The sequence below is a fragment of the Harpia harpyja genome, chromosome 2 (assembly GCF_026419915.1).
Source record: "Harpia harpyja isolate bHarHar1 chromosome 2, bHarHar1 primary haplotype, whole genome shotgun sequence".
Classification (NCBI taxonomy): domain Eukaryota; kingdom Metazoa; phylum Chordata; class Aves; order Accipitriformes; family Accipitridae; genus Harpia; species Harpia harpyja.
Genome location: NC_068941.1, coordinates 39,547,868 through 39,571,314, shown reverse-complemented (window position 1 = coordinate 39,571,314; position 23,447 = coordinate 39,547,868). Strand labels below are relative to the sequence as shown.

The 23,447-nt window shown below is 40.2% G+C and overlaps 2 protein-coding genes across 5 annotated transcripts in view; both read left to right on the top strand.

The window, feature by feature from the left end:
• Positions 1–23,447, top strand: part of SARAF (store-operated calcium entry associated regulatory factor) — a 299,073-nt gene that overhangs the window by 7,977 nt on the left and 267,649 nt on the right. The window lies entirely within an intron of this gene.
• TNKS (tankyrase) overlaps positions 1–23,447 on the top strand; it is a 147,847-nt gene that overhangs the window by 56,615 nt on the left and 67,785 nt on the right. For 2 of the 3 annotated variants that reach the window (XM_052776663.1, XM_052776658.1), the window contains exons 4-5: positions 22,145–22,181; positions 23,054–23,129. In XM_052776663.1, coding sequence (XP_052632623.1) covers positions 22,145–22,181; positions 23,054–23,129 — 113 coding nt within the window. Of the gene's footprint in view, positions 1–21,912; positions 21,975–22,144; positions 22,182–23,053; positions 23,130–23,447 lie in introns of those variants that run through there. The other variant, XM_052776673.1, reaches the window with a different exon arrangement.

Below are 23,447 nucleotides of genomic sequence, written 5' to 3'. Positions count from 1 at the left end.
AGTGACAACAAAGTAAGAGCCAGTAGTTTTCTCAGTGTCTGAAACCAAGTATTTCTGTTTATTTGTTTCAATATATTCACGGTCAGACCAGGAACTTCAGATTTGGCAGGTGTTCGTGCTGGGTTCAGAGGTGTGCCTTTAGCTGTCCCTATGGAAGTCCACCTCAGTTTGACTGAACTGTAAGTTTCTGAAAATTTTCATTTGCAAAACCTCCAAAGAACTTACTATCGGGTTACAGCTGAAAGTTGCATCTTCATTGCCATGGAAGTATTTGTTCCAGTTTACTTCCTTACGGTACCAGTTATGCACCAGAATATGCTACCAGGTGTGGAAATGGTGGGAGATTGAGGAAACCATGCAAGTACACACCAACAAGCTTTCAGTCTAAATAGTATTTACCAAACTTTTGAAAGCAAATGATACTGAAACACCTTAGCATGGTCATGAGTTGTTAAAGACCTATTCAAAATACAGAGTCATTCAATGTAAATAGGGTGTATGGAGTTAATTAATCTTTAGTGAAGTGCTTTGAGGAATAAAACAGTTAACAAGGATGATTATTAAAAAATTGCTGTTTTCTGAGGGATATTAAGTTGAAATGAAGGAAGCAATTAACTTGAAGTTACAGTTTCATGTGCTGTGTAGACTCAAACAGGGTTTTAGTTGCATTTGCTTTGCATTTCTTTCCTGACATCAGATAGCAGCTTCTCTCTTGAAAAAATTAATCTGATATATTTTTTTGCCATTTCTTGATTTCTCCACTTATCAAGGAAAACCACCAAATGTTGCAAATGACATTTGGTCAATCACAGCATTTAGTAGAACTTATCCAAGACTGCTACTTCTTGTTATACCTCTGCTTTGGAAAACATGTGTTAACTGCTCGTTGGAAAGCACATGATTAAAAATTTGTCTGTTTGCCTGTAGCTTTGCTTTAATTAAACCAAACTCAAAAGTCTTAGGGAAGTGCATGTAGGTGTGGGGGGCAGGAAAATTGCAGAACTATCTGAAGGCTGAAAGACATGAACGTGCTCAGAATGTCAGAATTGAAGTTGCACAGGCAACCTGGGCCCAGGTCTCTGGGTTGGTTTGTTTTTTTTTTTTTTCCTGTCCTAGACAGTAACTGGGGCTCCTAATATGTTGATAGCTCCAAATCTTAGTTGGGGTATAAAGAATCAGGTCTAGAGTAGAAGTCAGTCGGTGAACTGTAAGTCGTAGGATTTATACTTTGATTTAAGGTACAGCGGGAGTAAGAGGTAGGGTGGGAAGCATTAACTCTATTTTTAAGTAACGAGGCTTTGTAAATATGGTATTGACAAAGGCTATTGCAATGCCAAGGCTCCTGCCTTTGTCCCAGGCATTTCATTTCCAAATGCTGATTTCAGCATTTGGGAACATCACTTTATTCTAAATCGTTGCTCCAGGAAGCATGTTGAACCGTATCAGAATGGGTGGGGAAAGGCAGCTAAATACTGTCAGACTTCTCACTTTGATGTGCTGAGTGGAGGTATACCATGGAAGAATTTGGGATAAAAGATAAGTTTCCTAGTACTAGGAGACAGCTTTGAAACAGTCCCTTAGCATACTTTACTGTTGGCCGCCTTGGGCATGTCAGAAGAGCTGGCCTTGAGTAGACAATAGCATCCCTCCACTCTATATACTGGTGAAATTTAGTTTCTGCCTCCTCTCCTAATAAAGTGGCTATTTCTGTACTTTCCTTTTGTATTACAGGGTGAGATTATATAAAATACTGAAGAGCGCTTTCTGTCTTTTGTTGCTGCTTTGCCAGAAAGTTTCAAATGATAGCTCTTCCTTTGTGTAGAGATGGTCATTTTTCTCATATTAACATGCCTGGAATCTGTTTTCTGTACTTCATGTTCCTCTTCATCTTCTTTCTATTTCCTCCTCTCTTATATTTGCTGTTTTTTCAAGTTAGGTTTTTAGTATACTGAATTTGTATATTGTCAAATAGACTTATCAACAGTCAGGTTCAGTTCCCTGCTTTGGAAGTATAAAGCCTTAGAAGCCTTTGCTGACTCTCCTGTCAGCAACTCCAAATAATTTTCTAAAGTTGTTTTGGGTTGGTTGGTTTGTTTTCGTTCGGGGTAACTCTAGTCTGGTCCAGTCGTGTGGACTCAGCACCCACTAGCAGCTGGAGTGCATCCTTTTGTGGATTTTCTGAAAGGCATCCATGTGGTGAACTCTAGGACTGCTACAGTATATGCACAAAACTGCAGTAAGTCAGGATGGTGAAGATTACTTTGAAAGCCCTCTCCAGATCTATAATAAAATGCTTATGTAAATATATCAGAGTTCAGAAGTACCAGAGGCAGCTTTGTCAGCCCTTCTTGTTACAGCCCACTGGTTAAAGTCTTCCAGGTCACTGAGTTAACCCAGACTTTCACAGTAGTTTTATGGATTAGCATTGCCTTTGGCAGAAATAAGGAGAGGTGTTTATATGTGTGGCCAAAGGTACCTTCTTCTTATAGGATTAGCTTTTTTCAGTCACATTCCTTTTCATTGTGTTGATGCCTGATTTATTGTCCCTAATTCTTTTGATCCTGCCATGCTATTTTTAATGCTATTCTATGTTATTGAAGCAATCAAAGCGTTTTTAACAAACTGAAGAATGGCATCAGTATGAATTTGCTGTCATTTGTGTATTGCATAAACGCAGGTGTATGCTGCAGGTTGCAATACTGCTATTGCTCTTACTCCTCCTTTGCAGGTGTTTGGTAAGCACATATACAGGTGCAATGAATCTTGCTATTGTTTAGAGGGGTGAACATTTTGAGGAATGTCACCAGATCCTGAATATGTTCACCTTGTGATGTTGTCATTGCTAAATGAGTGTATGCTTGCATATACCATAGTTGTCAGATCAATGTGGTTTAAAAGTCCTGCTCCTTAGGTACAGTCTTGTGAGAGAAAGACTGCCTTGAGCACAATCTTACTATTGGTGAAGGTAGAAAAAACAACTTTACCTATAACAATGCACTTAATCGGTGGCCAGTGTTTCATGAGCACAGTCCAGTGTGTCTTAAGGAATGGATTTGGATGCAAAGTCACTATTTTTAATATTTTATTTTGTTTGTGTATACGCTGATGGTGTTCAGCAAGGTTTGCTGCACACCAAGGAACTGGAGGATTCTTAATGTCTCTCTCAATATTAAAAGAATTCCTGCCTGTAACCCTTCTTTCTCTTGTCCTGGACTAGCTCTGTCTCTGTCCTGTTTTGTTTCTTTTCGCTGCCTGTCATACTTCTCTCTCGAACGGCTTCCTTCTATGTTTCTGGATACCTATGTACTTTGAGAAAGCTATGTCTGAAACAAGGCCTTATTTTTTTCCCCTGTTTTCCTCCTCCTCCAGTGGTCACCAGAGGGTTGAAGTACGCCTCTCCCTGCCTGGCAAACAAGGATAGGTTAGAGGGGTTTGGAGTGAAACTGCCTGACAGAATTGAGTCTGCATCATGTGGAAGTTGAAAGAAATGCTTGTCCTAGCTTGTCTGACTTGAAGAAGATCTGGCGCTCCACGCAATGCAAACAGTGTCCAGATTTTCATAATTTAGGACTCACAGTTGCTTATTGTTCCTATAGAGTGCCAAGTGCACTATTACAACTTGATAACTCTATTATTATTGTTGTGATGCCCCACCATTATACAATGTATGTGTAAACCATTTTAGGAAGGAGGGTTGGCTGTGATAATGGCACCAGGTAGAGCAATTGATTATGTGGCTGCAGTCTTTTACTTGGGATTTGTGCTGCTCAGTCAGCCTTGTTGAAAAGGCAAAATGGCATGAGTTGAACAACAGATTAATGAAGTAGTGCGCAGACTTGGTTTCTGCATTCTGAAAGAGATGATAGGGTAATGCAAAAAGAGGTCTAGAAGTATTATAGGCAGGTAGTACTGTCTTCCTTGAGAGCAGTGATAATCTGACGTTATTGAAATACGTATATGTTTGCAGTGGAGTATGACAGCACACTGCAGGGCATTAGGCCAGAATTCATTCCAGTGCAGGTTTGAGCTGAAGAGCAAGGGACTTTTTTTTTTTTTTTTTTTTTGGTAAAGAAATGTGATAGCCATTCTTTGTAGCTGCAGTTCAACAAAGCACATTAGACATGAGAATATCAAGGTCAGTAGGGCTGCTCACATGCATGCTTAAGAGTTAAGTATACTTTAGTGTGTTCTAACCATGCTATTTTCAGGACTCAGAATAGGCATTTTATAATCTACAGCTTCTCAGTAGTGGAAAAATATAAACAAAATTTGAAAAGTTCAGATGAAAAGGAGAAAAGCTGAATTAAGCTTGCAAGACTGAACATAAAAGGTGTAAGTAAATATAGAGTCAATTGATTTTTCATTCGTTTGAAGTCATCTTGTTACTACTTTGGTGGCCTAAAGGATCGTCAAATCTGACCTTCAGTATTGTTTTACACTGCCAGAGCAGAGTAAATGGGTCTTCGTATGTTTGAGGATCAGATCGATGAAAACCAGAGAAATGGAGGACAATTTTTGAAATTGAAGCAGAAGAGGTTGAACCCCATGGAACGTTCTGTATCATCATGTCAAAGACCTGTGTTGTTACAGCTGATCATGACGTAATCTGCTTAATAAATTGACTATGCTGTAGCATGCAAGTGTTAAAAATACTGAGGACAAAACATCTGCTCAGAGCCCAGTTTGGAAATCATTCCTGTGCTAGCTATGAACTTAATAATTTCCAGCCTAAAAGTATTCATGGCCATTTTACAGTTGTTATTAGTTCCTGTGCCAGCAATGACACCTAGCGTACAGAGATCTTCCAGTCCTCTATCTCTCTCCACTGATTTCGAGGGAGGCTTAAATGCATCTGTGAAGTAAAGACAGGTAAGTGGTCTTGAGTCAAAGTAGTGGAGCATACAAAATACCTCGTCTCATGACCTGAGCTTGAATGTTCAGCAAAATTTGTAAAAGCATATTATGAGTGGTGCGTGCTTTTTTTTTTTTTTTAAAGTATGTGCAAATAATAGTCACAGAGTTAATGGCATAGTGCTATTACAGCACATTGAGCAATTAATGATGAAAGTCCAGTAAGGAAAAAAGAAGGTGGCTCTTCAGTGCAAATATGCAAAAGATGTGAGGACTAATAGAGAATTGTTATATGTGAAAGGCTTCCTGGCAGGCTGCCCTGTTGGAAGAAAAGTGAAAGTTATAGTAGTGACCCCTGTAGCAGAATCCCCTAACCTTGTCTGGCCTGGTTCGGTTCCTCCCATGGGGACAGACAATATGGATGTTGATCGTTCTGGATTACTTGTCTCTCCTTTGTCATATCACAGTTTTGTGGGGTTTGGTTGGGTTTATAATGAGTTTCTTTTACCTTGCTGTTGTAATTCAGGCTAATGGCAGCCTTGACACTGCTGCGGCTAATGTAGTGATCAACCCTGCCAGACCACTGCATGAATTGAAGGTATTCCCATGGAACTGAAGGTATTGGGAATAAATAATTCAAGCTATAGAGTAGGCTGCCCCCCTACTTTCAGACCAGTGGTTTCCCTTTCAAGGATAACCTGATATGTCTTCACTTCAGGTTCTTTAATGTTCCTACAGTACCTGTACTAATACCTATTTGAAATAGTAATTCCCCATGTATCTGCATGGATAAGGTATCCTGTGTTTTCCTTTTAACCATCAGTAATTGCATCAAAGATTTGTTTAGGGTAATTCACCTTTCTGATGCGGTCACATATTGTGTCTGTCATCTTTTCTTGAGAATTGTTTTTGACCTTTACTTGCTGTTGAGGTCAAGCATGTGTATCTGAAGTTGCTTGAATCGATCTCCCCTTAAAAGGAGGCACTGAACTGGCAAGGCCACCCATCTTGGTAAATTTATGACTATTTCTTACCAGTACTTCAATAAAAATGATGTGCTGGCTCCTTCAGTGGTTTTGGATGGTGCACAGACAGGAGCACATTCAAGTCTGTTTTCCTTTTGTGGTGTTGTGCAGTTTCCATTTCTACATACTTACTGCTATTTTTCTTTTGTATCCATGTTCTATATTGCCATCCTGATTAAAAACTGAGGCAAAGCTGGTGTGAAGAAAACCAGTGCTGCCAAGTGGAGAAGAAGGATGTTCTGTCTCCAGCTAGCATTCAAGGCAAGAATGAGTAAAACATTAAAACCACATTATTTCTTCACGAAGGAGCTTGTTTTTTCTACCCATGAATTCCAGCTAGTTGTCTGTAGCAATGAAATGTCTGTAGTACTTCACAGATGAAGCATCTTTCAAGAGCGAAATTAAGATGGTGAGGTACCAGTCTAGAGCTGGTGAATGAGCCAAGGGCAGCTGAAAAACTGACTGGTGGTTGATGGCTTCCTTGTTGGCAGAAGAGCGAAGTGTTATATAGAACAGCATCATTTTTCAGGTCTTGGGGAAAGACAAGAATGGAATTTTACTCTGCAAAGAGTACAAGCAATGATTTGAGGCTCTTTGGAGGGTGCAGGGAAGGGGACTGGTAATATAAATGTCTCAATACATAAGGACCATTTAAAATAATTTACAAACCAAAAAAATTACTCAAAAGATATCTCCAGGAGACTGTTATTCATAGATACTGTTCTTTTTTTGTCAGGTATCTATTCTTTGAATAGAAGCTATATACAGTCCAGTACTGCACTGCACACTGCATTGAAATAATAGGACTGATGCTATAGCATTTTCAAGTGTATATTTTGAAATGATGTCATCAAAGCATATTTTTAAATAGTTGCCTATTCTGTAGGGTGCAAATTTTTGAATGGTAGTCCTCTGTTTTCCCTGGGTCACCTAAGTAGTGAGCACTTTACTCTTTTCAGGGCATTCCCTCGTGTTTTGAAATGAAACCTGTATTTTCTGCTGTTTCAGCGGCATTTTCAGCACATAACTTCATTTGATTATTGGCAATAGAGCATCATGGTCCACCTCATTCTGTGCTCTGCAAATTTGTTTTTGCTTGCCTTTTAAAAATACAATGTTCTTGTCTGTTTGAACATTATTGTGTATAATGGCAAGAATATTTTGGCCAGTTTATTCTTTCAATTTGGGCAGAGAAGTAGCTCTATCCTTACATAAGTAGCAGACTTGCAGAGTTGCAGCATTACTAGCAACTTTCATCTGACTGCCATCTTTGAAATGATCACCTCTTGCTATGCTTATGTGTCTGATGTAAGCCAAACCAGATGATGTAAGTGGCTGATGAGGCTGCCAGCTGTTCTGGGGAATAAGCCCCTTACGACTGTAGGTAGAGGATCTTGTCAGTATGACTGTTGTGAAGACAGCAGAAAAAACCTATGATGCATATCGGTACTTTGAATACCTCTTGGATCCTTACATCTACCACTGTCAGCCCTAAAGCAGCTGCTTCCCATGACAAATTACTGATTCTGTGCAGAATCCCCCAAGCTTCTATACACAGTCTGTTTTTGCTTGTGGGAAGGTAACATGGGAGGGGGCAGAAGTAACAAAAACCAAACATGGGATGGCATCAAATCCAGGGAAGTGGGGCTATTCATTTCTGAAAAAGCTTTTGAACAGATTTGTGCAGAGAGCTGGACTCAGTAAAATATGCATTTTGCTTCAGGAGCTCTGTTCCTACCAGCAGTGGAGAAGGAGGAAGGAAGGCAGAGCCTTGAGAACCTCCCCTGCGAAGAGCTAAGAACTGACTATATTTGAATCTTTTTTTTTTTTTTTTTTTTTTAAGAGATTCCAGCCTTTACTAATATTTTTATAAAAGCCATTTCTTGATGGACATATTACTCTTGCTACTTTAGTAATAGTAGTAGTAGTAATAATAATAATAATTACTGCTCTAATATACTCTGCTTAGAGGATTAAGCATCATCACTCCTGTAGCTAAATATTACTTTCTTTTGCAGTCAGTGACATGCCCAAAGTTGTATGCAGGTTGGTGTGTGTTCTGCTCTCCCCTGAACACCTTCTGCCGACTTCACTGGAATGGTAGGGTCTTTAGTACTCTGCCTCAAGTGTGAGGCAAGGTTTAGGCTGCATTGGCATCTTGATTTACCACCACTGTTAAACAGCCCAGGCAAGGGCAGTCTAGCTTCAATGTGTGGTCTGTCTGAATTAACCTTCTTCAGGAAGGACTTCCTTCTGTGGCCAGGCTATTGCAGGAATGAATGCAGGGAGTCAAAATTTCAGCTATCCTTTGCCTGCAGGGTAAATCTCACCTGCTAAAGGCAATTCTGTGCTGAAATTGAACAGATAATCTGGTGCGGAGAGACTGCTACCAGTTAACAGAACTATCCAAAAACCAGGGTGTCCGTTTTGCAGTTGTAGAGAAACTTAAGGTTTTTGTTCTTGTTATACATTCTAAAAATACGGAGCAAAGCAGACCTGAGTGAAGAGATGTTATTTTCTCAGTGATACACTATTTCATGTGTGGCTTTGCTGGTTAGTCTCTTGTCGTCCACTGCCCTGGAAGTGAAAGATTTATTTTTCTCTGACAGAACACAGAAAAATAACCTTTCCTTTGAAGGGAGGTGTGCAGATTCTATTTAAGTTTTAGCAATCATAGCGAAAACTCTTTTGTGAACAACTTGTTCAGTTTCCAGTAGATAAAAGGCAACTGTTTTTTTTTCTTACATGAAAACAAACCAAAACACCAAAAGCCATATGCTTGATTGATAAAAATAGAGGGATGGAAAGAACAAAGACAGACATTAAAAAAAAAAAAAGCAGCATATTCATATATTAAATCCAATACTTGACTAAGAATGGAGACAATTAATATTTCTGTGTTTGCATTGCAACTCAGGCTGGTCTTCCCTGCAAATCTAAAAGACAGGTATTTTAAGTGATTCCTTTCAAATGATTTGGTATCCTCAGGGAGCTAGATGAGAACTCCCATCAGTGTTCTAGACATTGTTGGTCTAATTACCCAGTAAATCTTGGCTTTCACGGATCTTGTTTTCTCTTGAAGTCATGTTGAGCTATACAGGGAAACCTGTTCCCGATCACTGGCAGGGAAAATGTAGCTCCATCTCATGAGTCTGCCCACTTTTGTGTGTCTGCACTACTGTAAGATGGTAGATGAGCATTTTCTTCCTGGAGCACTAGCAAGTCTGAGGGAAGATAACTTACGACTTACATGCATTGTGGCTCTTACCATATCTGGCTGTACTTTCCCATATAGGATATTCTGTCTTTGCTAAGCTTACGAGCAGCATCTTGGAGAAGGTGAGAAAAGGGGGAAGGAAAAGAGGAGTATGTTTGCTGAGACGTTGCTTCTTAGCTGCTGGCCAGGAATCCCCCCCCCTAAAAACCGAAAGTACCGTACTTCCAAGTATGGTTCAAGTTGCTAGAGTACACCGCTGATTCTTAGAGGGAAATTTTCTTGTGAAGCACAATCTCTATGTTCAAGAATCTTGAAGGCTTCCATTTCTAAGCATAGTCTTCTATTTGGGCTAAAATGGTAAATATAAAAACTGTCTTGACAAAACCCAGAGATAGACTGATGTCTTGCACTGTTCAGTGACTCCTAGATAGCCTACAGCCAGGGGTCGAGGCTGCTGGTGTGACTGTTGAATGGAAAAAGGGAAACCAGAAACTTCCCTCCCTTCGAATATTTCCTTGCCTGTTCCTTTTCAGCCTTGTGTCCTTCATCCAAATCCAAAACCATTTTGATTGTAGTAAAGCATGTTATGCTAGACATATATGCTAGAACTGTTTTAATGGCACAGTGTGATCCAGCGAGAGCTGTCCTTTCCTGGGAGTTTGTTCTTCCTCCCTGCAGTTTTCATTGTCCAGATCTCTGAAGGCAGACTCAGTTCTTTTATAACCTGTCTTTGCTCTGCTCTGCTGAGGTATGCTCAGAGGATGGCAAAAAAGGAGAGTCAGCATCAGGAAGCAGGATCTCTCAGTAACAGATCTCACCATCTCCTGTATCAGTAACCGGGCTCTGACAGAAACGGATAAGCAGGAGTCCTAAGCTGGTGGTAGGCAAGGTACAGTATTATTCCTCCTTGATGTGCTCTCTGGAAGGGGTGGTAATACTGAGTTAGCTCATGCTGAACTAATACACCTAGGACACAGTAGGGAAAACCTGCATTAACTCTTGCATGGTCCTCTTTCAATTTAGGTCAAATGGAAGTTTAAAATACCACTTTTTTGGAAGTCAAAAATGAAGTGTTCCTCAGAATAACTTTGAAATAAAGCCTTTGGCAAAATAGGCTGGTTTAGGAGCTGCTGGTAATCCTATTACCTAATAAGAGGATCATTTAAATGTATTTTCTTGGGGATATTTGATAATTAATGGTAGCAATGAATGAGGAATGTAGGAATACTTTTTGGCCAATTATATTTTGAATTATTTGAGGTAAGCAGAGTGTTTAAATCTAGGGAGAATTGCTGGAAGTAACTGAGAATGGAAAGCAGTATTTTTTCCTACTTCATGGAGAACATAATTAAACTACTTTTCACTGCAGGTCTGCACAGAAACCCGCAGAGCTGTCATGCTGAGGTTTACATGCAGTTCATGTATTTCTTTTCCGGCCCACAATGAAGAGGGAGCATCTGCTTTGGAAGGTGCTTTATTCGTGGATATACCTGTGAAAGTGAAGTCCTGGTACTTAGTTTTCCAGTGTAATAGAAATAAAGTGCACATGGTGTATCAACAGCGTCAAGCTGGACGTAACTGGTGACTGGTTTCCATAGAGTCATTTTGTGTAGGGTATCTCTTGAACAGGCAGCCCTGCATTGCATCACATGAAACTTTCTGTGCATAAATGAAAAACTGAAGAATGAATGCTCTCCTTTGGAGATGAAACATAATGACAGCAGTCTGGTGAACTAAAACTCTTGTCTTTAATTAATGAGTTAGTATCTCTTTCCTTCTATCAGCCTTCTTTTTTCCTGTGGTGCTATTCTGTTTCCAGTCTTTGTAGTGAACCACATTGTCATTTAGGGCAACAAGTTACTTTTTATTATGAAATCATATGCATAATCCTATTACCTGTGAGGAGCAGCTGACGACTCTGGGTTTGTCTAGTTTGGAGAAAAGGAGGCTGAGGGGCGACCTCATTGTTCTCTACAGCTTCCTGAGGAGGGGATGTGGAGAGGAAGGTGCTGATCTCTTCTCCCTGGTATTCGGTGACAGGACACGTGGCAATGGCTCAAAGCTGCACCAGGGGAGGCTTAGACTGGACATTAGGAAGCATTTCTTTAGTGAGAGGGTGGTCAAACACTGGAACAGGCTTCCTCAAGAGGTCGTTGATGCCCTAAGCCTGTTCGTGTTTAAGAGGCATTTGGACAATGTCCTTAATTACATGCTTTAACTTTTGGGCAGCCCTGAAGTGGTCAGGCAGTTGGACTGGATGATTGTTGTAGGTCCCTTCCCACTGAAATAGTCTATTCTATGAGGCATTTAACTAGCAAAGCATTTAAAACAATGAGGTTGATATAAGGGACTGAAAATGTTTGCAAAATTTGAGTTGTATGTAGTATATCATTTTTCTTTCATTGTTGGTAAATAACATAACCCTTCACAGCAAGACCTCCTGCATATTGGCATTAGATATTGTTATTGCTGTATTTCAGTCTTGTGGTATGTTATTCCAACAGGAGTAACAAAAAGTGCCCGAATGTAAATAACAAATTTATTTTCCCCCAACTGGTGTTTTAATAGATATTTTTTAGTGAGGACAACAGCTTGCAGATTGAGATTCTGAACACTTTCTGTAAATCCACACTTCTTTCCTCTTACAACACACCCCTAATCACATGTAAGGCACAGAGCAGCTCTTTGCCTGAGTGAGTACCCAGAGACCACACCATTGCTCAGATCAGGCACAGCTTGATCTGAGTTACTGTGACTGATCACTGGTAGTGCAAATGTGTGTTCAGAAAAGGCATTAAAGATAATTTTTAAAAATGAGACAAAACAAAGGAAATCATCGCTTTTAAGTATATATTCCCTACATCATAAGATCTGATGGGAAGGACAAGGGAGGGGAAGGATGTTCCAAGTCAAACACAGCTCTTCTTTACTCTGGGGTACTAGCATGAGTCTTTCATATCAATCCATATACCCTGTTTCCAGTCATGCTGCTGTCTCCTCTCACCCCCAAACTGTACCAAGCTTTTCCTTATTCTCCAACTGTCTTTTCACTCTTAACTGGCAAATAAAAACCCCCAAGGAGGGAAAATTTGCCCGCAGCAGTGAGGCAAAATTATTTGAGTTATGTGGCTTTAAAGTGGAAAGGTGGTTGGATTATCTTGTTACCTTTTTTGTTGTGGGGAAATGCATGTTGTTCAAAATATTTAAACTGAACTGTTGACAGATTAGTTTCCTGTTTAGCATGACAAAATTGTTCATTATAACAAAATCTGTCACCTCTGTTTTGACATTCTTTTGGTAAGGATTTACTTGCTGTACTTTGCTTAAATGTTGCATAAAAATAAGTTGACTCTTTTATTTCCCTTTAATGATATCTCTGCTCTTGGTAATGAAGATAATGTTGCGGCATTGTTTTCTTTACCTTTCAAAATAGAGTTAGGTGGTTTCGTTGCTGTGTGTTCAACGGGTTTGCCCTGTGTTTCCTCCACTTATGAAGTAGTTCCTTCCTTCTGCTCACTATTCTGTGGCCCAGCAGGTGTAGGAAATGTTTTGTGTTTTTTGTCTAGTAGGTAGAGAAGTGATTTAACTGTATTTGAGTTCCTTCCAGGTTATGTGCTGCAGGGCAAGCATGGCAATACATGTGCATTTTTTACGAGGTAGCAGCCTCTGATTTCTCAAGCTTGTAGAGTAGGTTCGGATACATGGGGCAGCTTCAGATGTACAGAGGAAGGATTGTACTGTTCAGTAAAAAACTTTTGAAGTCGGTTAAAAAATACTTTGGCACGTGTATATTTTATGTCTCATCAGTTTCCTAGCAAACATTTAAAACCCCGCTTCTTTAAATCTGTACAAATTGTTAGTACAAAATTCATTTATCTTTGCTGTATCTAACAAGGTATAGGTTTTTTGGTTAAAATAAATGCTTCAATTTTGAATCTACCTATAGGTTTTCAGACACGGTGTCCCCAGCTTGCTAGCATGTTTTATCTACAATGGGAAAATCAGAGAGATTGCAAAATTTAGTCTGCTCATGTTCACTCTGGAGTTCTTTTCAGAGAAGGATTAGATGATGGAGCATAATTTTGGAGTTTGCTTTTATACAGTATGGCTTTCCTGAGGGTTATATATATTTTTTTCTTGCTAGTTTTCTTCCGTGCTTTGTGTCAATTACAAACAGGCATTTCTGTGGCTTCTCTTTAGAGAATATACTGTGGGATCAAATAATTTCCTTGTTTGAGGAGACTGTTTAGAAGGACAGGGGAGGGAGCTGGCTTTTGGAAAGGATGTGCTGATATGAAAGCAGCTTATTTTTCCTGCTCAGTTCTGGATACACTGCTTGGCTATTGATCCACCTCTACTGTACTCAAGTCTTTGACAGAGAGAGTTTTGTAGTCCTTTGTCTTCCTCTAGAAAATCCTGGAGAGAAAATACATATGCAGACATATTACAAAAGTGAGAAAGTAGTAGTTGCCAGAAAAATGTAATAGCAGAGTTTATTAGTTATTAATATGGAGCACGGCCGGAGTAGTGGGAATTACTGTGGAGGTTTGGTTTTGCTGATAGCTGAAATTAATACAAGAAACGAAGGGAAGAGGGAGAGCCATGGGAATGTTGCTTTTGCATTAGGCATGAAGGGGTGGGTGATAGGGAAAGCTCAACAGCTCTGGAAAAAACCAATCAAATTTATTTTTTCATGTGTATTTCACAAGAGATCTCATGAGTATTGAACTTTGGTGAAAAGATGAGCCTCAACCTCTTCAGTTTTTCCCTCTCACCAGTGTGTTTTGAATTGCAGAAGATTTGGATTTTCTTCCCAGTCCTTTGAAATTCTGCAGTTCTTTTTCCTCTTCCAATCTCAGTCTGAAGACATGACAGAGGAGAGTGGTGGTGTGTCTTCAGGAAAAGTATAGCATTCTGAAATAACAGTTGTATTGAAAAGAATAGGTTTTTTACACTACAAATAAAAAATGAATGTGCGCATGGTGTTTATATGAGTAGCATGCACTAACATAAATTGAAACTACTTGTACAGGTACACTTAAGAAAGTGAGTTCTAGAAAATTTGTCAGATTTATTATTTCAGAAGAAATTATATTGTAGGGTATGGTAGCATAGTTGAAGGTAAGATGATTATATGGATTACCACGATGGGTGGTTTTAGGGGTTTTTTTGTTGCTTCGTTGTGTTGAGGTTTTTTATATTTTATTATTATGATGTTGCAGTGTGATGTGTTGTGTCTTTCCCTGCACATTCAGGAAAATTCCTGTTTGCTGTGATTGACTTAGCTTCATCTTTGTATCTTATGATTTAAGAGTTAAGAAATTTGAAACCCTCTGACAAAGGAACTTTTTCATCTTCCTTCCACTGTGTGGTGAAGGAAATCTGATAGCATTTTTTAACAAGTAGGTCAGCACCACTGAAAAGAGCTCCTTTGAGAAACAGAAGTATGTTAGGTGCCAAATGTAAACTTAATGGTGCTATAATTGCACATGCACTGAAGACCCGTTTTGATATACCACCTAATCCTTTTTAGTGACCAAAACCTATAATGTACACGCAATTTATACTTAGATATGAAGATGGTATTTAATAACCGCTGTATCTTATATGTGCTTATGTAATATATGTGCTTTGAATTGGTGGCTTAATAGACAAGAACCTCTTCCATCACTTAAGACCATAGCAGAGGTTTTGCCAATCTGCGCTATACAAAGCTGCAGATTTCCCAATGTGCTGCTTCCTGCCAAGCCTTAGAAAAGATCTAGCTTTCTGTTTCTGGAAGACTAAATCAGGAATGCTCTGGATTCAAGCTCTGTCCACCTAACTGAAAGTTATTCCAGGTAGGATGCTGCTAGCTCAGTGGTTTGGTAGAGTTGTGGCCAAAAGTGAGTAATGTTTGCTTATTTCTTTAATTCCCACCCCACTTTAAAACATGTCCCTAAAAACACTTCGCTATTAGCTGAGCCATTTTCAGTTTTTAAATTTCTATTACAAATGGCTAATTTGAATCCGCATGCACAGTTCCTGACTCATCTTCAACAGAAGAGGCAGAGTCAAGGTACCAAACCTTTCCTCCTTGATAACATTCCCCCCTGTCTGCAACTTGTTCTTGAAGACATTATCTCCTGAGTTGCTTTTCTGTCACTCTTCCATATAGTAGAGTTGCTTCAGTGTTTTTCATCTGTGACAAGAGCTTAAAAATTAGGGTCTTGCTGTGTTCCTGGTTGAGCCTATTAGCTTATAAAATCAGCCCATTTACTTGTGAGAAACAGTGGAGTGGAGAAATGCAGAGAAGTGTAAGAGGCATAACGAAATTAACCCTAAGCAAGTGGGAAGTAAGGGAGTATAATAATGAAGTCTGAAATTATTATTTTTGTTCCTCTTCCTTCTCATGTGTTTCTTGTACTTCTTAGTTATAAATGCCTTTTCCCAAAGGATATTATTTCAACATACCTTTTTTTTTATTGTTGAAATTTTTTTGCTGTGTTGGGAGGTTATTCCCACAACCTTGTGCTTTTTAGATGGTAAAATATATTGCTCAGATTTAACTTAATATTTTAGTCTTACCTGTTGCTTTACTTCAAAAAAAAAAAAAAAGTTAAATGGGGAAGAAGGAATTGATAAGTATTTTAATGGTGTGATTGGACCCTTCCAAAAGCAACCACATTGAAAATAAAATTTGAATTTGCTAGAAGAATGATGTTTTAAAATAAACCAAAAAACCCCAAAACAAAAAAAAACCAAACACCCCACTCCCCCCCCCCAAAAAAAACCCAAACCCCACAACCCTAGTAGTCTGTCACAAGCTGCCTGCTCTGATTATAACTTGAATATTTGTTTTAATACTTAAATATTACTCCAAAGATCACAGTGGATTAAAAAGGTTGGCATATGTGGATCTGTGCTCATTGCTTGCTCCTAGATCTGTAAAGTCCTGGAGGGTCAGAGAAAAGGTATATTTTAATTTATCTCTACAGTGTTTTATTTCTTTGCTAGACTCTGGATTCTGGTCCATAGATTGCTTGCTTTGTAGCAATGCCAACTCAAATGCGGAGTCCCCATTTCCCCTCCCTCCTCTCTGCACCATCTTGCTTAGGCTCTTTATTCTCAGGGACCCGTTTGGGTGGCCAGAGGCTGAGCGGGATGAAGCAACAAATCTGATGGAAAAACAAGTTCCCAGCCCCCCAGCTGCATCAGGACTCTGGTGCTGTTTTCCCAGTAGCCCCATGCATTCCTGTGCTAGCAGAGTACCTCGTTAGAAAGGCACCAGAAACACTTAAACAAGGAAAAAAGAGAGATTCTGATACCCACTGTCTCTACTGCTGTGCCAGAGAGCCCACGTCCACTGTGTTGCTGGGTAATTGTGAATACTTATTTGAAAAAAATCTGCTGGGCTGTTCATGAATATCTTGTCAATCTTGGCGTGGGACCTGTATTTTTAAAAGTGGTAGTTCAGGTTTTTCAGGGTAGGCAGCCAATAACAAGCTGTAGTCTGCACATGGTCAAAGTCAAATGTAGAGCTGCCATGTTTTCTAATGGAGCAAGATTTTACCCGTTACTTCCAGTGCTGCTAGGCCTGCAGCTGCCAAGAAAGAAACAGGAGGTCCTGAAGAGATCGCCACCTGGAAAGTTAATGAGTCAAGCGCAGTGGGACCAAGCACTGCGACCAGGTTGCCTGGAGAGGTTGTGGAGTCTCCATCCTTGGCGAGATTGAAAAGCTGCCTGGACACAGTCCTGGGCAAGCTGCTCTAGGTGGCCCTGCTTGAGTAGAAGGGTTGGACAAGAGGACCTCCAGAGTTCCCTTCAACCTCAACCATTCTGTGATTCTGTGATATTAATGAATTTTCTTGCCCCAGCCTGTGGCCATGGTTGCACATTTATCAGGCCTACATCCTTTTGTCACATATCTCAGAAGCAGGGTACCATTGACTAGTGTAAAATTTTTCACTGTTTATCAGTAGTCTGGGGATTTAAATTTGTAACTCTGATTCCATATGATGAAACTTGTTCATCCTCCTTAGTTTTTCAGTTTGGTTGAAAATACTTTCATCCATTTTTTTCCCCATTATTTTCTGCCATTCTGTTGGATAATAATGGCTTGGTTTAATGCGTGACATTAATTTTTAGGGAATTGTCCTCACTGTGGAAAACCAACACGTGATAGTATGATAACACATAAACTGCTTTGTCCAGGTTGACATTTTGGCTCTGGCTGGTTTCTGTATTAGCTGACATGTAGGGGAAGAGAGAGAGAGGAGCAATTCACCTTGTTTCTTACTGTAGATGCATTGAAAAAGCACTGTTGGTTTATGCCATACATTCAGATAGGCTTTTCAGCTTGCAGTATTCGGATGAAATTTCAACACTTCTGGGAGAGAGTGAAACAGGGTTATTTGTCTGTAGAAGTACACTGTAGGATTTATTCATTATGTTAGTTTTCTCCAGAATTTGGGATATTTTTCTTTTGTCTCACATGCGTATATGATGGTCATGTTTCACAGATTCATCTAGTAAATTAAAGCTAGAAGTGGATTGACTGATTATTCCTTGTAACTCTTTAATAACAAAATTGAGTTATGCCACACTTAGATTTTTAGTGTGACCCAGTGTAACACCACATAATCAATCATGTGGCACTAATAACCACAAAAATAGGAAGATGGCACCCTGAAGATGTGAAGCAGGAAGAACAGGTTGATGGTGGAGCAGGGTTCGTGGAGACTAGCTGCAACAGGCTGGTTGTGCTTTTCTGGCTGCAGTTTTTATCATTAAGCTGGAAAGCATAAATGAAAGGAACACATTAGGAGCCCATAAAGATTTCAGCCTGTCACTGTTGGTGCACGCCTCTCTTTCATTCTCCCAAACACAATGTTCCTGCGTATGTCTGTGTATGTCCCCAGTTCAGTACTCTGCCCTTTCAGTTACTTTCATCTGCTGCAGTTCGATTCAAAGTGGCTGCTCATCAGCATGTTGTCTCAGTGCAAGGCAAAGTCTCCTGTCTTCCATTGAGATCTCAGTTGAGCTTCCAGCTACTGATCTGCTTAACCACTGGGTGTAAGTGGCTGCTGATGTCTGATAGTTATTAAGCATTTGCTGCTAATCAGCTACTGCAAAATTCAGCTAAGGCCAGGTGCAGCAGTGGCTGCATAGCAAGGGGAGCTGTGGTCACTGTAGTTCGCAGCAGCTGATCAGAGGTCTTGGAGATAAATGGTTTTCTCCTGGGAGGGGACAGAGATAGGACTAGTTAGCTGCCTGGTGGTGGCTGTGTTTTGAAACACTGATTGTCTGTGGTTACCAGTGGTGACCTCCTAGTTCCACCATAAATGGAGCAGCAGTGGTGTGATCTGGGAGCAAGTAGAGAACTTCATGGTTTAAAGGATGCTGAGCAAGCTGTAAGCAATGGACTTGATTAGATGCAGTGAACACCGGACACTGAGCAGTTTCTGCTTACCTACCAGCTTTTGTCTGACAAGATAGGAACAGGGACACTGCTTTGGTATAGCTCTCCCTGCTCCCCATTTCACACCCTTTCTGTCCTTGCCTTCAGAAATTCCCAGGCTGACTGTCTCTGGGCTACCCAGCATGCGAAGGTGAGCAAGTCCAGTGCTCCCCTCGTGGGCTGCTGGGCCAAGAAGTGGCAGCTTTTCTGGGCTGTCACTCTGGGCTTTCTTGTAAGGAGAAGGGAGGCATGCCTGGCAAGTTCTCACCTACCTAGTGTGGCAGGATGTGTCTGGTCGTGTGGCCGTGTGTTGTTTGGGCTTACCATGAAACACAGAAAGGACAGGTTGAACTGAGATATGGTGGAAGGGCTGTATAGCAAATAGATGAAAATTGTTTGCAGCCTTGTATTTGGACTTCTGTGGCAAGGTCTAACAATATTAACTTTCACACCTGTGGCAGACAAGCTTTGTGCTATCCAAAATATTGCTGCCAAAAATCTTCTGTATTGACATTGTGATTGGAAGGATGTTTTTCTCTCAAAGCTAGCAACTGCTAAGAGATTTGGAAGAGTAATTCAGGCTGTTACCTGTGCTTTGTTCTGCAGATGCCCTTTTGCAAAACTATAAATCCTAACCTGCCCAAAGGAGCTCTTTAAGTGATGTTATTAGCTTGGTTCAAGTCAAACAGTTTGACATTCTTTGAACAGAAGTATTATGTGAGGTTGATGGTCTGTATTCCTGTACTTCAGCTCAGAACTTGAAATTCGTCTTTGCCACAAGCACGCATGGTTTGTTTTCAAATGCTTTGCAAATGAATATTTTATTAGGTAGCTGTGGCCAAATGCTGCAGGATGGCCTTTGATATGCTTCGTAGCCAAGCAGCTTTAGCTGTGTTGGCAGAGCCCTCTGGTGGGAATGCAGCCTGTGCCAGCAGCAGCCGGTCCTGCGGGCAGTGCCACCCAGTTCTCCCAAATGCCATCAGCCAGCCCTCTCTCAGCTCAGTGGCATCCCACCGTTTGCTCAAGTGGCCAAGGGGTTCCCCTTCATCCCCTTCCTAGCCAGGAGAGCAGAGCCCTGTGGAGTGCACTTGACCTTTTTTAGCAAACCTGATGGTGTGCTGTAAGCGTCTGTATAACTTTAGGTGTTGCTTTGCAAAATATGATGGCCCTTTGAGAGTAATAAAGCTAGCCAATTACAAGATAATATTTTCCTAATCCATATCACAGTGTGGGAGAGCTGTGACAAATTTCAAGAATTGCTTGTATGAATTTCAGTGGTATCTGTAAATATCTTTTTTTTTTTTTTTTTTGAAGTACCACTTAATAAAAGTAACTGATTTACTTAGGCATACAGTAGGACATTTCTAAATCAAGGCCACAGCCTGCCATTTCTGTTGGTCAGTAATGCTTTTGCTAATCAAGGTACTTGAGGAAAGGGCTTTTGTGTTTTAAAGTACCAACTTGCTGAGCATGAAAGAAAAATGTTATTACACTTGTCTAACCTAATACTATTCAAAAGCCTGGTTAGAACTGCTATATGCACTGCCAAACCAGAATGTGCAAACAGGTCTTTTAATCTGATTAGGTCCCTAAAGTGTTGATATAATACAGGCCAATAACCCTCCTGCAGGAAATCCAGCGGTTTGAGATTGTTGCACAAGTAAGGCAGTAGTAATAAAGTGTCTTTTTTTTTTTCCTCCTCACATGATGGCCAGAGCTTTTCACTCACCATTGATTTGAAACACTCAGGATTGTGCCCAGTATTTTATCTTCATTAAAATAAAAAAAAGAAGAACATGTACCATGGCTTGAAAAGGCAATTGCCTATGGTGAGCAGGATCCCCCTCTGATAAAGTTGGAGAGTGGCAGCAAGACAAAGGCAATCATATTTTTGTGTCACTCCACTTGTTTCATGATCAAGTTTTGTATATATGTATAAATTCTTCCAAAAGCTAAATTAACCTTCATGGCCTATGTTTGAAATGCCAATTTCAGTTCTTCACCTTTGTGTTGAACTCACCTGCTCTGTTGCTGGGGTTCTGCAACACAGAACCGCTCCATTAAGAGACCCGTCATTTGAGAGGCAGTTGTGTGGTGGAGCTCCTTGCTGCAGGTTCTTGTGAATTCCCAAAGCTGAATACGTTTCAGAAAGCAATTAAACACACTTGTGAAAGGAATATTCACCAGTGTGGTGAGATGGAGATACTGCCTTTGTCAGAATTCCTCAGCTGCAGCCAAGGGGATGGGGTGGGAGGTGCATGGCTGCCTGTACTCGCCCGCTTCCTCCTTATCCTTGGGTGGAGGCAGGATGCTGAACTAAAGAGGGCCCCTTAAGGCCCTGGAAAGGGCTGGTTTTGTTGTGGTTTTTGTCCTCCTCTGCTGATAACTGGAGGAGCTGTGGTGGGGGGAGTACCAAGCTGTTTGCGATGGATGAGGACTCTAACCCTCTTCCCACAGCCTGGAGAAGTTCTTTGCTGGAGGGTATCGTTTCCAGAGGAACCTTCCAGTTTACCTGCATCTCCCCTGGCCTGACGGCTTTCCTTGCCTGTAATGAGAGTTTCACTGGAGTCTTATTACAAATACACATAGGAGGCAGCACAAAGGTTTTTTTCTTTCTTGCAGGACAGCTTCGTCTTCCTCTTTTTTCTTAGTGTTGTGGTTAGAAGCTTTAATTCTCTGGCAGGTGGTATACGGTATGTTTTTCTAAGCCCTGCATCTTTTGGCTCTTAGGGTACCCTCTGCTCTGTGACTTCGTAAAGATGCTGAAAAGCTATTTTTCTAATTTCTGAATTGAAATTCCCTTACCTTTGTATTGCACAGTGTCATCATGATTCAGCTTTGTGGAATACTGTCTTACTTCCACAGGTCATCTTGTTCCATGCTCTTTTTAAGACAATCACATCTAATTTTAATCCTGTGATGCAACGACCCTCCTGAGTTGTCTATTGTAACTCAGAATTTCAAATGTAAATGTTGCTTTAACATTACTTGTGGTTATCTCTAATCTCAGAGTCTCGTAACAAAATCTCTTGGAGAGTTCATTCTCTTGTCTGTGCTTTTTATTTCAAATGTGTATTTTCTTGGAAAGTGGCTGATGATATAATATTTGGAATTTTTTAAATAATCACTGTTCTTCTGAAGAACTTGGTGAAGTCTAAGATTACCATTCAAATAGGCAGGTAAGAGCTTTGGAGATGGGTAATTTGTAGCTTTTAAAAAGCCGCACTGCCTCGCTTTTGTCTCGGAATTTATTATGCTTCCCAAGTATAATGTGACATACTGAATAGGGCAGGGGGTGGGGACATTGTCTTCAGCTGACATGCTGTTATCAGCGGGACTGTGTTTCTGGACACAAGATTTTGCAGTCATTGGTCGTCCAAAGAAAGCCTTTCCATCTGAGGATTGGACAAGAAGATGCGTCAATTTGCTGCCCGTCTCCAAGGTACTGGTGATGCTGCCTCCACAAGCTGGCTAACGTCACAGCTCCATCACCCAGCGGGGTGTGGGCTTTTTTCTCCTCTTCTCTGTTTTAATTCTGTATTTGCTTCCTACTGCATTTCTTAATCTGTCTTCTGCCAAATGCTAACAGCATGATATTTTGCAATCATTTAGGTGAATACAAGAAGGACGAACTCCTGGAAGCTGCTAGGTGAGTGCTGCTTAGAATATAAAGCATATTTTGGGGGTGGAAGCAGGAGAGGAAAAGGGATTTTTAAAACAGTAATGTTTTGCCATTGCCTTTCCATGGAGTGATGCAAACAAACCACTTCATTAGCATAAATCTCTTCGGACTTTACAGTCTGGTACAAATGGAAAAGCCTGTTTATGTAATTGAAATCCCCCACTATGGTGGTTATAAGGTTAATATTGAGTTTTTGCTTTAAGCTGCTTAAATCCTCTTTATCGTTTTGTGACTGTTCTTTTTAGGGGCAATTTAAATATTGGAATTTTTTTTTCTTTTGGTTTTTACTGCAACCTTAGGATATATTTTGAAAATAGGCTTTATCAGAACAGAGCGTAAGGAACCCTATACAAAAGGTGTAAAGTTCAGTCATGTATTCCAAAGATGCTTTCATCCTTCCTTCTGACAGCATAAGACTGTTTTATATAGACTGTTAACCCTTCTAAAAAATTTCTGGATATTGGTATGTAGTTGTTTCAAACGTTATGGGCCATATGCTGTGAAAACGTATTTAATTCAAAACATTTAATTCAGCAAATGGCTTTCAGAGGATCTGTAAAATTAGATAAAGGAAATATAAGATGAGGTTAAGAAGAGAAATTAAGAGATGGTTTTGCATGATCTTTTGTAATATACTTAACTGCAAATTTAATATTCTTTCCTGTATTTACCCTTGGTTTTGAAATGGTCGGAAGACCCTTTAGCCATCTGATGTTCTCCCTGGCAGAGTACAAATTTCAGTATACTATACTTTGATATCCAGCTCCTTAGCAAATGTTTTGCAAAGAGCTCTGTCTTTTTTTTTCCCCTTTCCGTAATACTCTCCTCTCCTTTTACAGGAGTGGTAATGAAGAAAAACTGATGGCTTTATTGACTCCTTTAAATGTGAATTGCCATGCAAGTGATGGGCGTAAGGTAAGTTAATATCTGCTTTATATTTCTGTTATTCAAGAAAGGCCAATTTAGCCATACTGGGAAGCATAGATGTATAAACCAAAAGAGTGTATGGGGGGAAAACCCGTGATGTCTTTTCACTGTAAAATTAAATGCTGCTGTTGTACTTGACGCTGACAGTTGTGTCAGATCGACAGTCGGTGGACATGGATTTTGTGTGTGTCTTTTCTTTTAAATGTGAGACCCTGGTGTACATGTAAAGTGAAGTCTTAAGACCTTTTATAAGAAAAACATCATGTACTGTTGCAGATGAATAAAATAACTAAGGGAGGAAAGTTA